Raw genomic sequence first — 15,547 nt, 5'->3', positions numbered from 1 at the left:
TTATTTTAAAATAATAAATGTTGTGGGGAAAAAAGCCCAATCCAAATTACTTGCCAAGGTCTTTGGCAGGTGTCATATCAGAACTGCACTATTTCCATTTTGCATAGCAAACCAATTTACTGTCATTTAATTCTTTTAACACAGATAAAATAGGTATCCTGTTCCATTATTCAAGTCTACCACATTAAATACTTTCAATCACAATAATTTTGGTATCATCTGAAGATATGTTAGTGCCCACAAACAAATAATGAATGTTAACACGGAATAGTAAAAATTCCTGAAGTAAAGCTGTTCAAGCATAGGTTGTTTTTTTCTTAAAAAATAAAAATAAAAATAAGTTTTAAAAAAATTGAAAATAATATTTACCATGTCATGAAGATGTCAAATGACCTGCAGTTCACAAGAAAATAAGTTACACTAATTTGGATGACAGTCTGAAAGAATCTGGCGAGTTTTCCTTTGCTAAATTGGTTGCCTCTTGTATATTTTATTTCTTTGCTCATTTGGAGTATTTGCTGTGGCATTTATGTGTGATTCTTCTCAAGTCTGGCAATATTTACCAAGTTTATTTGTTATTTTCCAGAAACTAAAGCTTTAGGCATGAGATCTTGGTGAAGTTCCTTAGTAAATTTTCCAATTTGATCTGGTATTTTGAAGAAAGAAAGAAAGAAAGAAAGAAAGAAAGAAAGAAAGAAAGAAAGAAAGAAAGAAAGAAAGAAAGAAAGAAAGAACTCTAACTAGAATTATTTAAAGTCTTGTAGACTGGATGTATTCTGAAGTATTGTAGTGCTTTGGGCAGGGATTGAGGAAATAATGAAGTCTGACTTACTGATTTTTTTCTATAATAAAAATCATATTTTAGTTGAAATGCATATCTTAGGCTTAGTTTCCTAAAAAGAATATAGTCTTGTTATGCTTTTGCGAAGGTAGAAAGAAGATAAGAGATTGAGAAGAGACAGCAGTTCTGAGGGTCACTGCAAATAAATTTAAAAGTTTATAACTTTAAAATTGGAACTGACGCTGGTCTCATTCTCAAACACTGGCAGGTCTGGGAACAGTTGATGCTCTTCATGCAGCTGTAAGACTGAAAAAGGAGTTTGGCAATTAGGTGGGATTGGGAGGGGAAGTTTATCATATGGAGGAAGAAAAACAAAATCTTTTAGGAGAGTTAGAGAAGGAGGACACAAACACATGCAGTGAAGGGAGGGGAGAGCAAAAAGCTTGTGTGTGCCTCAGTGATATCCCAGTATCCTACTGTGTGCCAGAGAACATTCTGCCACCAGCAATTGAAGACACTTGTGCCTCCCCTGAGCCTGCAGAGCCTCTCCACCTGCTCTGGTAGCCAGTGCTCCAGTGTGGAACTGGTTGGGGAGCTGGGCAAGATGTGCATACCTTGGTTTCTAGGTTTGCGCTGCCCTTGCTCTTGCTTCTCTGAGGACATTAAACAGCTCAACTGTTCAACAACAAATGCAAATACCAGAATTTATTTGAAACATTCAGAAGAGTTATTCCCATTTACAGATGTTTAGAAAATAGAGAGGTGTGAAAAGAGAAGCCATAGTGAATGTACACATACTGCAGTTACATCAGCGAGATACCACTTCCATCATCCAGTCCCCAGGTTTTTTTTCTCTGCTGTCCAGACAGTTTTTTCATGAGCTGTGTTAGCTGACATAGCTGTCTTTCCTTTGAAACCTTCTAGCAGATTTGCATGTGTAACCTTTCACTCTATTACTCACTGTGTCCTTTTCCTTAGTAGAAGGCAGTGACTCTTTATGTTCTGACCACGCAATCATAAATTGTGTCAAGTCCTCAAAAGAGTCTTAAAAAGCACAAGTGTGCTTTTGTTGGTCTTCTTTTCTTTAAGAGAAAAGTTAAATGCAAGACTTCGCTTGTCTCCCAGTTTCTCTGCCTTCAAGTTCTGGTTTTTTTTCTGAAATCCGAAAAGCTAAGCACTTTATAACTATTAAAACTAAAGATTTAATGCTGTAGTAAGAAGCTGAGGCTTAAAATGCATGAGAGTCAAGTTATGAGAACTGGTAACATACAAATTCATTAAAATATTGGATTTCTAAGTTCAAAAACCTGCAAAACCCCAGAATTGATCAGGTTGGTTTGAGGAGTTGCCGATTATTTGTGGGCAAGAAACACTGGAGTTGCTTTTCTTGCACAGAATAAAGACCTATACACATGTAAGTTCAAAGCTCATCTCAGAGAGGCCTTGACTGAACCACACAGTTCTTCTCTGAAGTTTGTAGCACTTGTATCTATTTCTTGGTATGATGGTTTCGCATTTACACCATATGCATCACCACGGCAATAATTGCAAAGTAATTCTGTGGTTAAGGTTTTCTATTCCATCAATCTGCATTTTAAAGGAAGCAACATCCCTCCCACCTGAAGCACTGCTTGCATTACATTTGCACCTGTCTCTGTTGCTCGTCTCTCTTTTTCTTTTCCTGCCATCTTTGGAGGAAGAAATTCCTTCCTCTGCAGTACCAGCTCACAATCAGAGGGACACAGAGCGCTTCCTCTTCCTGGTGGCATATTCCCCTGCCACAAAATTGGATAAGGAATGGCTCAGGTGGGTGTCCAGGGTATCAGAGCTGTTGCTGCTGATTGTCACCCGTGGGCACAAGCACTGGAGCATGGCCCTGCGGATGTAGTTGTCAAAGCAAAAGTAAATGAAAGGGTTGGCACAGCTATTGGCAAAAGCAAAAGGGCTGCTCACCTTCATGCCCAGCTGAGCAACCGTGTTAAAAAAACAGTTGTGCTGCTTTAAGAGTTGCAAAAGGATGGCCATAAGCTTGAAAACATTGAAAGGAACCCAGGAGAAAACAAAAGCTGCCACTACAATGAAGACAACCTTGATGGATTTTCTCAGTTTCTTATCATGTTTCCCAGTCTTCTGATAGTGCACACAGAGTCTCTTGGTGATGGAGCAGTAAAAGGTTAAGATACTCAACAGTGGGAAGAAGAAGGCCAGGATTAAAAGCGTCAGTGACATGATCTGTTTGGCTTCTGTCACGGCTTTGTCTGTGCAGTAAGTCTTTCCGTACTGCTTCTTCAGTTCTCTGGACAAAAGGCTTGGCATCCCTAAGCAGCAGGATAACAACCAGACACAGATGCAGAGTGCTCTGGAATAGGACCTTGTCCTGATCCGTCGCGCCATAGAGAGGTGCATGATCGCCAGGTACCGGTCAGCACTCATGCAGGTGAGGAGCAGGATGGTGCAGTACATGTTGACTGAGATGACATAGGAGCTGGCTTTGCAGAGGAAAGCTCCTACCCTCCAGCTCCCGTCTGACACCTCCATGTCCACCCAGAAAGGCAGTGTGATGAGGAAGATGAAGTCAGACGCAGCGAGGTTGATGATGAAGATGTCAATCAGCCTCTGAACCCGTCGCTTGAAGACCAAGGCTGCTATCAGGAGTGAGTTGCCAACAATGCCCACCAGGAACACGGCACAATAGAGGATAGGGAGGAAGGTAGACATATATTGCAGGTGCTGGTACTGGCACTGCTCATCATAGTAGTAGTAGTCGTCATAGTTCAAGGTGGCTGTAGCTGTCGCTGTAGCCATGGATGATGGCTGGGGGAGTTCCATTTCTGGCCCAGCTGTCCTCATCCTCTCTTTGTGACAGCCTCTGAGCTTCCCCTACCCTTCCCTGCCAGGTCTTCTTTAGAATTATTTTATCAGTAAGCAAAGAGGAGGGGGAGAGGAGGGGGAGGAGACAAGTGGTTTTGTGGGGAGGTGATTTTTACTGTTTGAACCAACTGTATGGCAACGAACAAGCAACAAAAGTATCTGATTAGTCAAAACCTTGTCTTCAGAATAAATGCACATGGCTTTTTTAAAAATCAGGTTTAGTTTTACTGATTCTATCTCCATCTTGCATTTTCCGGAGTCAGGTTTTGCTTTTCTTTCAGGTGGAGGGAAGGTAGGTTTTGAGAGTCTGAATTTTTTTTTTTAGGAAAGCATATTGGTAATTTGAAGAAATTTGAGATTGTATCAGTTTATAAGAACCCTGAGAACAGTGAATTCAGGTGCCCCAACCTTTATCTATATTCAAAACATTTTGTATAAATTGCTTGTCAGGGCAAGTCTGACTTTCCTGAGGCTTGGAGGTTTTTACTTTACTTGACCGTTTATGATTTTTGTTTTCTGTTTGAAAGTAACTCTCTCATATGAATATATATAGGGAGAAACATTTAAACTCCTGTATCCATTCTGCCCGTTTGTTCCCCACCAAAGAACCAACCCAGGTTCTTGGCTGCCCTGCCAGTGCCCCTCTCCTGCCCTGCAGCCCCACCAATTCCCCTAGATCTGGACTGTCCACACCCAACCTTAGGAATGTATTAGAAACTCAGAGAACAGTTTTCCAATGTGTTGTATATTCTTCTGCCATTTGAAACTTGACTTGATGCTCCATCCCCCACACAGCCTTCCTTTTCAGCCACAGTCCTGAACTCCTGAGCAGTGGTTTGTTCCTTCTCCTTCTGGCTGCACAGCCTGCGGGGCTCTTGAGTTGTTCTTATATACAGCACTCACTTGTCTTAACGAGCTCTGATTTCCTTCACCTTTCATTTGCAGTATTAGTATTGCTCCAGCTGTGACTTACCTTACAGACAGCCCTTTCAGTGGTGCATAAATCAAACAGAAATTCTCATTTTCAAAACTACTGAATTCATTACAGCTTTGTCAGTGCACGCTAATTTGAAACCCGCACTATTGGTCTTCATCATCCTTCCTCTCTTCTAAAAATAAATTCATCTTCTCCCTCCTCTCCTTCCCACCAGCATGTTCACAGACCAGGCGGGCCTCCAGGATTCTCAAAGCTGTGAGGAAATCACCTCCTGGTGCGTGCTGCACCCCCAGGCAGACAGATTGCTTCTGCATGTGTCTCCACGTGCAAGGAACAACTCCAAATTGCATGCACAGCCAGTTAGTCCCTCCAGTCCACTCTGGATGCACTCAGATTCACCCTCCCACTGCTCAGGTTATGCGCTCCTTCCAGACACCTGGAAAAGCAGAAGCTGCTGTAAAACGACTGGCTGCAGGATGGAAGGGTATTTAGGTAGGCACTGGCTCATGTGTAGATATGCTGATATCTAATAAGTACCCACTTATACACGACTGCCTTCCTATCCGTAGGGCACTAGTGGACTCTAGCTGACTATTTTTATGAAATGTGTAAGCATTAATTTAGCGAGTGTAATTCAGCCATCACAAACTCTGAAAAAGGATCAAGGTCTATAAAAACACCCTGGCTAAGATGATTGATTTGTATGCCTCAGACGTAAATGTGAACCTGTAACGAATAACAGGCTAAAAATCATCTTCCTGCCATCTCAAAGTGGGTCGTAAGTGTCCACCCTAGAAATCATTCCTCTTCTAAGTAAGAGGCAGTAACTCTGTTTAGTTCGTTTAGTCATGAATCAGAGTAAAGAAACTCCATAGATTTGTAAAATGCCTCATTGTTACTCTAGAAGTAATCTCCTGAAACTGATTGCCTAAAACACAATTCTTATTTTCAATGAAATGTAAAAGTCTCTTCTGTGGTGATTGAAATGTGTAGGTACTGCTGCTGCAAATCTCTTTCTTTATGAGAGACTTCTTAGTGGTCAGTTACAGTATGGATTTGTGTGCCAGCTTATTTCTTCCCTGGCAAAGTTGGGAGAAGGAAGCACAGGACCAACCTCCTAAAACCCTTAAAATCAGGTTGCATTGAGGACATTGCAACTGGCATGCAAGCGGCATCAAGTGTAAATCTGCAAGAAAACACAGACTAAAAATCATCCTCTCACCATCTGAAGAGTACAAAGAATATACTGAGTTTTCAGCCAAGACTTGTGTAAAAGTGCCCAAGGAGCTTACACTTTACAAAAATTGCGGTTGATTAATTCTGTGCAAAGGTGAATTTTGTGTGATCTTTGCTTATTGCTGCTTCAAGGAATGTATTTTAGGGTTTTAGGTTTTGGGGTGGAGAGGGTGTTTTGTTGTTGTTTTGTTGTTGTGTTGGGGGTTTTGTGGTTTTTTGTTTGTTTGGTTTTGTGTTTGATTTTTTTGGTGTGTTTTTTGGTTGGTTTTTTTTTGTGGTTTTTTGTTTTGTGGGTGGTTTTGTTTTGGTTTTGTTTGTTTAGTTGGTTGGTTGGTTGGTTGGTTGGTTGGTTGGGATTTTGTTGTTTTTTTGGGGACGTTTTTGGGTTTTGGGGAGGGTTTTTTTGGTTGTTTTTTTGGTTGTTTTTTTTAGGTTTTGGTTTTGTTTTTTCCAGGAAGCACTGGGAAACAGAGGCATTCTCTTTCCATTAGTACTAGACCAGGAGACCAGCTGGTCTACAGAACCTTACAGTCAGATCTACAGCAGTTCTGCCTCTCTTGCAAAGGTGGATCTGTGCGTTATTTTACTCTGCAGTTAGAAAATAACAGCTTACAAGCAGTTACAAGCTGTGGAAATCAGACACAAACTTCTCTTCCCTCCATTGCACACTTCATACTTCTTGAAATTCACTCTTTTCCTCTCTATCTCAGAGCAAACACAAAAATTATGTTTGCATCATAAAGATAAGTTCACGTCCATGTATTCCTGTGTTTGTGGTTCCTATGGTGTCTCCCCTTAAATTAAAAACCTTACTCTAAAAAAAAAAATTCTATAATAAAATAAATAAATAAATAATAAACCTTTTCCAACAGGGACCAACTCTTCTCTCCTGAATTTGCTCTGTATTTCTTGAATGCTCTAAGCAGACTTAGGGATGTCACTGCATGTTGCCATATTCCACATTTGACATTTCCTTATTTGGGCAGAAGATTTGCAAAGATAAACTAAAGCATTGTTGTGAATATTAAAGTGATATTATTGTAAGTGATAAGTGTAATGATAAGTGATAAGTGTAATTATCTGAGTGGAGCAGCAGCAGGAATATTTGTCAGTAGTCTGGGGTGTTTTTATGTCATAATGATTCACTCAGGGCATCATCTAGGTTCTTATTCTTCCCTGAGCTCTCTTTCCTGAGATAGAGCCAAGCTATCAAAAATACTGAGTGCACGGAAATTCCTCTCATAACACTCCTGCATAGATATTCCATAAAGCTCAGGAGGACAGTCTCCATCCTCTCCTCTCCTACTCCTATATTTCCCCAGCATTTTCCTCCTCCCAGGCTTCACAAGATACATGTAAACTGTTTTCCCAAAAAAAATTCTCTCCTGAAGCAACCAGCTGCTGTTTTGGCTTGGGTGTATGTTCTTCCATTTGGGATTACCCATCTTACCCAGCCCTTGAGGCAGCTCTGAACAAATGAAGCTTTGGGGTGCTGAGCAACATTGAACCTGAGAACCAGCTTAACTTTCATAACCAGGCATTTAGAGCAGGTACTGTGATGATGGCACTGCATTTGGCCAGATCTGCTTTAAACTGTGTGTTTCTCTGATGGTTTTGCCTCTCTCAAATGCGCCTGTGAGATCTGCCAGGTCAGAGTTTGCATCATTCCTTAAATCTTTCTCATAGGAATGAAGAGGTATATCCAACAGCAGCAAGGGAAAAGCTCTAATGTCTTTGTTGATGGTTCTCTACTCCCTGTGACACATATATTATGGTAGGCAGTCACGTAATTTGTGGGAAAAATATCTGCACAGGAAACGGGCTTTCTTTTTCACACCACCCCCCCTTACAAATTTCTGCAATTGAAGTATTTCAGGTAGCAAGATGTGGGTTTGGTTTAATGGTTATTTTTTGTTCTTTTTCTTTATTTTTTTTTCTTTTTTTTTTTTTCTTTTCGGTTTTGGTTTTTTTTTTTTTTTTTTTGTGTTGTTTTAGACCCTCTGTTTCACCCTCATTTTGTTTAAATGTAATTTTATTCCAGCTCGTACATGCACTTTTATATAAGCATAGGCATTGAGAGAAAATAAGCTGCATATCTGTAAATTATTAATAGTGATAAGGTGCGGAGAAGGACAGAGGTTCATTTGGCTGTAAAATAAAGTGTAGTTGTTTCTGAATGATTTTACTTTAAAAACCATGTAAGAATCAGACCTAATTAAAAAAAAAAATCAAAAACCCCACACTAAAAAGTGCACTGAAACTGCCCTACTATGCTATGGCTAGTTGAAGTCAGGCTCAGAAGCAACCACTTGAAGGCAAAGCAATGGAAGTTTCATCCCTCAACAACGAGGAAAGGGTGGAACCTATTCAGGTAAAATTATGAGCACTGAGACAATGCATCAGGATAGACTGAAATAGTTTACTGCTGAGAGCAGCAGTCCACAAAATGCAGTGCAGGAAGAAAATATTATCGTACACTTAATTTTAAAATATTGATTATTGTTTCTTGCTATTTATCTCATTCTTTTTTAATTTATATTTTTGTGTATGTTTTATAATGGGCATTATTTATTGGTGTCGTAGTACACGTGTATTATTCTAAAAAAATATTTACATTTAATAGGCCTGCCTGCTCAAAAAGTTTTTACTGACAAGGTACATGATAAAAAGGTTTGGAGACCACTGACATAGAGGATGAGTATCACTATAATGCCCCAGTACTATTCATGGTATTTGGGAGAAGCACATCTAGAAGGTTTTCTGTCTGTGAAAATTATACTACTGTGTCCTGTGCCACAAAAATATTAAAGAAAAATAAAGAAGGCAGAAATAAAACTAGGCAAACTGTGTGAAGAGGTGTGAGGGGAATCAAAAGAATTTTCTGCTCACTCAGGCTGTGTAAAATGCTCATAGATGGTGCCTAAAACTAAAACTGCCCTATTTTTTAATTGCAAAGAGAATATTTGTTGGAAGAGGTGCCATCTTGTAAATCAACTAGTAATTTTGGAAAAAACAGGCAGATTTTTGAGTACCTTTTTCAGGTCTGAATCAATAACTCCTGATGTGAATGTGATATATGAAGAAGGTTTTGTTCTTTTTTCATCCTGTATCAGCTTCATTTAATACAGATGGTGCTACCTCCTACAAATGTTTACTTATTTCCCTTAGATTGTGAGAACTAAAATTACAGACATTTTATACTAAACAATTTAATTATTTTTGCAACATATTGGGGGTTTTGTTTATTTTGTTTGCAGCACTGTGATTTTAAACTCGATGTCAGTGCCCAAGAAGTTAGTAATGCTCATGATCTAGGTCTGCTATCAAAGAAACTTCGTTTTTGCAAAAAGCAGGAACAGCATTTATGCTACAGCCCTCAGCATTATTCCCTTTGTGCTTTCCTGTGCACAGTAAAGCAAGCTTTTGCTTTTAAAACCTTCCCAATTGACCAATTGATCCTGCTCTGTAACTAAACAGATCAACCAGCAGTTCTGCTGAGGCACATTGTGAGGAGGTGTGAAAGGAAGAGAAAAATGAAAAAAGACAGTTGTTGGCAAGGAATGACCTTGTGTATTCACCTGTAATGTTTTTATTGGGTTACTCTTACTATATGGAAGGGTATTTTGGAAAAAAAAAAAAAAAAAAAAAAAAGAATGCAGGTGAAATCTGTAGAGAGTATATGATTTTAAATAAATAAAATGAAAATGCAGCTCTTCAGTCTGGATGCTTTTGAGCAGCTGCAAATTTCATATTGATCAGGGCAGATTAGGAAAAAGAAGAGGCCACTGTAGCCTAATTTAATAATGGAAGTAGCAATGGTTGCAAAGTTTTTCAGCATTGTTTTTCATTTTTATGAAATTAGATCTTTTTAGGAGAAAAACAGAAGATGTGCCAGTGTTAGATAATTCACTGCACTTTACAGTAAATGGTTCAAATTCTGCTTTTACCACGGCTTAGAATACACTTTTTTTTCTTTTAATGTTTTCTGGCTTCAACCTTTGGTAGCTTTTCCAGGTAAACAGAAAAAAGTTCCTGATTTTTTTCTTCTCTATTGCTACTACATGTATTTTATAGTCTTGCAAGTCCTTAGTTCAAGAAATTAACTCCTTAAATAAATTCCTCTTCAATAAATAAAATTGACCGACCTTCTGCGATATATTTTATTGAGAGGTTTTCTAATTGCTCAGTGATTTTCATATCCCTTTTCAGAATTATCTCTACTTTGTCAATGTATCAAAACTAGACATGCTATTTCAGAGCCAGCAGCAATTCTAGATGTGATACCACTTCTTTCCTCCTTGTGATTTCTCAGTTCGTCCATCAGAGGTTACAGGAAACCTGGGGGGTTTTTTGGGGGCTGTCTTGGCAGTTGGTACTTCACCAACGTTTTTCCTTTTCATTTTGTGTATCCCAGGATAAAATCTTATGTCAGGTAAGTATAGCCTCCAGTCTTTTCTTTTGAATTAATGAGCTCATCGATGACCTTATTGAAATGCATGTTTGCTTGCCCCAGCTGCGACATGATCAGGTCACCCTGTCCCAGTGCCTTCTCCATATCATTATTTACCCTTCCCTCGTGTCATCTTTTGAGGTTTATCAGCAATACTCTGCTTTCTTCCAGGCTATCAATAAAGATGCCAAGTATTTTAGAGTCCAGGATAAATCCCAGACAGATCCCAAAACATGTCTTTGTACACAGTTACATGATGAGGTGATGGCGAGACAGCTCCATGTTCCAGAAAGTGGGGCATAGAGACAGAAATTTCTTAAATTAAATGTAATTTCTAATATTTTTTTAATTAAAAAATTAGTATTGCATCAAATCCAAGAAGTTTCTTCTATGACTGCTTTCACCTTTACATCCTAGTTTTTGACCTTGCTGCAAAAATGCTTCCTGGCTCTTTGGCAGAGAAGTTGGTTGGGATAATTCCCCAGAAGTCCTTAGAGGTGTGAAAGCCTCGGATGTTTCTGGGGTTTTTTTCTGAATATTTACTTGTTTGGAGTTTTGCAAAACCAAGGCTGGCTGGGCTGGTCTCTCAGCCACGGGAGTTGTTAACCACTTTAAGAGCCCTCTTGTAATTTCCGTGGTTTCATGTACCAGGGATGGAGGGAAACTGTAGGAGCATCAGTGGACGGCACGGAGAAGGAACTCCGCAGACCTGAGATATTCCAGAAACAGGTGGTTTTATTGCAAGGGTCATGGGTAAAGAGGGCTTTGCCTTCAGCCACCAGCCTTGGCTGAAGGGAAGCCCCAAAGAGAGAGGAAGAGAGAGAGGGGGTATGAGGTAAGGGAGACAGCAGGGGTAAGGGAGGTAAGAGAGCTTAGAGGGGTAAGAGCAGTGACAGCATGAGGACCTTATTACAATCCATTATATCTCCTTTTGTGTTGAATGTTCTAATTTACAGTGACCAACCGGCGCGGGATACAAAACCTACAAACTTTGCATGCAGCCTATGAGAACTACTATATTACCATATCATCCATATATTCTAAACTCTAAAGACTACTCTTCTTATCTACTTTTTCCCTGATGCCTTGGCAGGGTGGAGAGGGGCTACAGCCTTGGGTCCTTTTATTTTCTGTCCTTCAACCTGACTCCAGCTAATCACTGTCTTCCTGCCTGCCATGATCACATCTCAAAGCTGGCCTTCATTTCTACTTCACTGACAGGTTTTACATCTCCAGTATTTCTCGCCAGGCAATCATACCCGCAAAGCCCTTCCTGTCCTATCTTTTTCAACAAAACAACCAGTTTGGGGCATGGAGCTAGTGTTGCCAATTTTTTTGCAATTTTTCCTGATTTTCTTTTTTTCTTCCCTGGTGTTTTCTCGAGCCATTCAGTCAGGCTGTCACATCACTATCCTTCACAGGCAATCAAGAGAAACAGAAACAAGTAGAAAGGAGGGTGTAGCCAGGGAGGGACCAACCTCTTCTCCCAGACAAACAGGGACAGGAGGAGAGGACACAGTGCCGGGGAGGTTCAGGCCGGACACGACCAGGAATTTCCCCACAGGGAGGGTGATGAGCCATTGGGAAGCACTGCCAGGGGCTGAGGGGGCCGGCGCCTCCGGAAGGGAGCGGCAGAACTACATCTCCCAGCGTGCCCCGCGCGGGCGGGCGCGGCGGGCGGAAGCGGGGCCGGGCCGGGTGCGAGGCGGCGGCGGCGATGGGCGGTGGGTGCCGGGCCGGGCCGGGCCGGGCCGGGCCGGGCGGTGAGGGGACACCGGGCAGAGGCGGGAACGGGGCTGAGGGCTCGGCGTGTTCCCCTCTGGTTTGCTGTCGGCCCGCGGCTGTCCCCCCCGCGCGAGGCTGACGCCTGGGAGGCCCCAGACCCCCGGGGGCGGTCGCGCTCCGTGGGGATGCCCGGCCGGGCCGGGCCGGGCCGGTGCTGGGCTGGTCCTGCAGGGACAGGTGCTCTTGGCCTGAGGGCTTTACAAGTTATTTCCTCTCTCCATCTTATCTTTTTTTTTTTTTTTTTTTTTTTTTTTTTTTTTTTTTTTTTTTTCGTTAATGATAGCGCTGGCAGATGTCTGTGAAGTGATTTCAGAGTAAGATGATGATGTCCAGCCATTCGGTTTGCTCTCTGCTTGTAGATCACCTGTTGTGAACTGCTGGTGTGGAAGAAGCTGAATGAATGGAACAGTCAGGGCAGAAGGGAAGTTTGCGTTTCATGCTCTCCGCTGGCCACAGGACCCAAACAACACTCTAAAGGGACCTGGAATCATCGGAGCTGTGTGTCCTGAGCGACTCTGAGCATCTCTGAAGGTAAAAAAGTGTTGGGTAGCAATCTTTCCTAACCTTTTGTTGCCCTAAGTATCGAACGGACGGTCCAGTTTGGTGCTGTTTCCAGCCCTCTCCCCATATTTGCACTCCCTTGTAGGCCTTCTGTTTAATCCCTTTCTGATTGCTAGCATGTTTCCTGAGAGGATGGCAGGGAAGGCAGCAGGGACTCTTGTGATGTCACATAAAGGGAGTTTCTTAAATGTGGTGACCCACAGTTGGCTAAAAGGAGTGACCTCAGCAACAAGATAAAAATATGCGGTTTTTTGTATTCCCTTCTGCCATGGTACAGTAACTTCTTACAAAGACTGTCCAGTCTTCAGTCTTAGAGTTGATTTTTTGCCAGAATACTTGTTTTTGTTCCAGTCTGTTTTTTCTTTCCCATCTCTACTGACTTGTCCCCTTTGTTTTTCCCTTATTTGATGTGCATGCAATCTGGTCATTCTGTTGAGTGTTGCTTCCAGGTTGGCCTTTACCTTCTCTTTTTTGAGCTTCTTTCAAAATTTTTCTTTTTTGAAAATTTGAGAATTTTTATGTGTCTCACTGCTTTTAAAAATGAATGTAATTGCAGTATCTCATTAAGCACTTTTGCCTGTTTACAACGACCTAGTGTTATCTTAAATTCGTTGCATAGTTTAGTTTCAGCTGTAACTTGTCTGAAAATTTGTCTTGTTAGACAGAAATGTGCTGTCAGAGCTATATGAATAAACCTATTAAAACAGTGAGGGCTCTTGTTGACAGCCTGTGGACAAAAAGCATTTTTATTTGTTATCAAACTTTATGTCTTAATAATTAGTGTCATCTTTGGTAGCAGTAATGTTATTTTTTCATAAGTAAAGCACCTCCTACACATTGTTCTGCACAGAATCTTTTGTAAAGCATGGCATTAGTCCCATAAACACACAGTGTGTTTCATCATGGACTTCTCTGGTGGCTATTTCTTACTGACTGTGCTCACTGCTCCCTTTGAGCTCAGCCTGGGGCTGGCAGGATGGTTCTCTCTTTCGAAGGGACACCTCATTTAAAGGGGAGTGTGTCTCCTGTAAATGAAGATGCAGTGAATGGGCAGGGCAGTCAAGTCTGCTCCACTGGCAGGAAAAACTGGTTCAAGCTTTGCATGAAAAGTGTTGTAGAGTTCTTCATCTCCTCTGTAAGTAGTTGAAGTGTTGGGCAGAAGCACTGAGGGGACCTTTACTGCAGAGAACTGGGGGTCCACTCTTGCCTTGTCACTGTCCTGTCCATACTAAAAGTAATTTTGGGACAAATGCCACATAAAGCCACCCACTAGATTTTGGGGTCTGCAGCCCCCTTGGCTGCTCTCTCCCTATGTCTGCAGTTACATGACAAGGACTGAGTGTCAGTAGATTGCCATGTCCCTTTTACCAAGTGGATAAAGAACGTTGGGCAGCGCTTTCATTTGCTGTTTGGTGATTAAGCCTTCATTTTGCTTATGAACTGTTCTTGGTTGCCAGCTGGCATCACCTCTGTCACGTCCACAGCACACACAAGGCTGGTCCAGGAGTGTGTGGTTGTCTTTTAATGGTGATCTAGTAGGGATATTGCCAGCACCTGCACATGGCAGCAGGGATGTGTAGCTAAAAGACTTTTGGCCTGTTCTTTTCTTTCTCTGTGTTAGGTATAAATCTGTTGGGGCTTTGTCATTGTCAGCATTTATAGTGAAAGGTAGTGACAGCAGATCAGTGGCCCAGTAATGTCCTGTTTATATTCTTTTTCACCAGACCCTACTCTGAGGATGGAGCTTGTGTGTTGTTGTGATCTTTCCACCCAGAGAGAGCCCTTTCTAAGGAGGGGAGTCTGTTGCAGAAGGTTTCTCTTGCAGTGGATGTGATTGCAATACAGTGGAAAATCCAGACCAGCCTGCTCAGCAGCCTGTTCTGCTGCTTGCTCTGAGAGTGATCTGCTCAGCTCTGAGCTCAGCTGGGCAGGAGCTTTGCCCTGCAGGTGCCACTTGCCCTGTTTGCTTCGGGGGCAGTGAGTGAAAGGTGGGGATCCCTCAGTTCACTCAGTACGGCTGAGTGGTGAGGTCAGATCTGTACAGCAGCTTGCTGTCCCTATCCCATGTCCTGTGTACCTGGAGCAAGATGCTGGGATAATGAAGGAGAGTGGAAGTACATAACCACTACACAGAGAATTTGCTTCCAAGTCTGGGCTTGATGCTGTGTTTTCCACATAAATAAACCTGGATATGATGTGTTCTCCCTCTCAATATTTCTATTATCTTATAAAAGTTCACAGCTTGTAGATTATTATTTAAGTACCATTGTGGTATGCAAACTTTGCAGTATTTTAAACGGGTGTTTCTTGTCAGTTCACCACAAATCAGTTCTATTCTTTCTCACCACTAAGGATGCAGTTCAAGGATGGATATTGCAGAGAGTGTGCCTCATTTAATATGGAAATGAAGCATAGGAAATGATATGGGAACACATAATTTCTCTTCCTTGTTAACCAGTTTCAGACAAATAGAGGAACAGATGGGGAGGAAGAGAAGTAAGAATGGTATTGTTAACAGCAAACATTGATGCCTTTGAAATTTCCTTCTTTAATTTGCAGCTTGTTTCTTAGTTCATAATTTCTTACTGACAAGTCTGACTTGAGGCACTTCACTGTTTTTTTTCCTTGTGGATGTTGAGGTTTGAGGCACTTGCTGTTTCCAGTTGCGGTTCCTTCAGTTGCAAAGAAAGTAGACCAAAATATTTTGATCAAAGTGTGTGGGAGAAGGGAGGTAGAGCAAGCAGCAGACAAGAGCTGATTAGATAGCTCCTGCCACCAGCCTACCTCTAGCTGCTGAGCTAGTTTCCATTTTTTTTTCTTTCTGGCAAGTGCCCCAAGCCTGATTCATAATTATCCATAAATTTAATCAAGCAAATAAAGCACATGAGAACAACTGGCATCTGAGAGCAGTCCTCTGGTGTATTGC

General features: G+C 41.5%; 2 protein-coding genes across 6 annotated transcripts in view; one reads left to right on the top strand and one right to left on the bottom strand.

Annotated features, from left to right (window-relative positions):
* Positions 1-15,547, top strand: part of CLDND1 (claudin domain containing 1) — a 28,318-nt gene that overhangs the window by 5,960 nt on the left and 6,811 nt on the right. The window contains exons 1-2 of one of the 5 annotated variants that reach the window (XM_083854683.1): positions 11,983-11,999; positions 12,420-12,591. The gene's annotated coding sequence lies outside the window, so the exon portion shown is untranslated. The other 4 variants (XM_083854682.1, XM_083854684.1, XM_083854685.1 and 1 more) reach the window with 4 other exon arrangements.
* On the bottom strand, positions 2,513-3,661 carry GPR15 (G protein-coupled receptor 15; the record flags this gene model as incomplete). Its single annotated transcript, XM_083882561.1, has 1 exon — positions 2,513-3,661. The coding sequence occupies exon 1, from the start codon at positions 3,629-3,631 to the stop codon at positions 2,513-2,515; it is 1,119 nt and encodes a 372-aa protein (XP_083738687.1). The 5' UTR covers positions 3,632-3,661.

The sequence above is a fragment of the Zosterops lateralis genome, assembly GCF_965231275.1.
Source record: "Zosterops lateralis genome assembly, chromosome: 2".
Lineage (NCBI taxonomy): Eukaryota > Metazoa > Chordata > Aves > Passeriformes > Zosteropidae > Zosterops > Zosterops lateralis.
The sequence above is the reverse complement of the archived record's forward strand: the minus strand, read 5'-3'. Positions and strand labels throughout refer to the sequence as shown.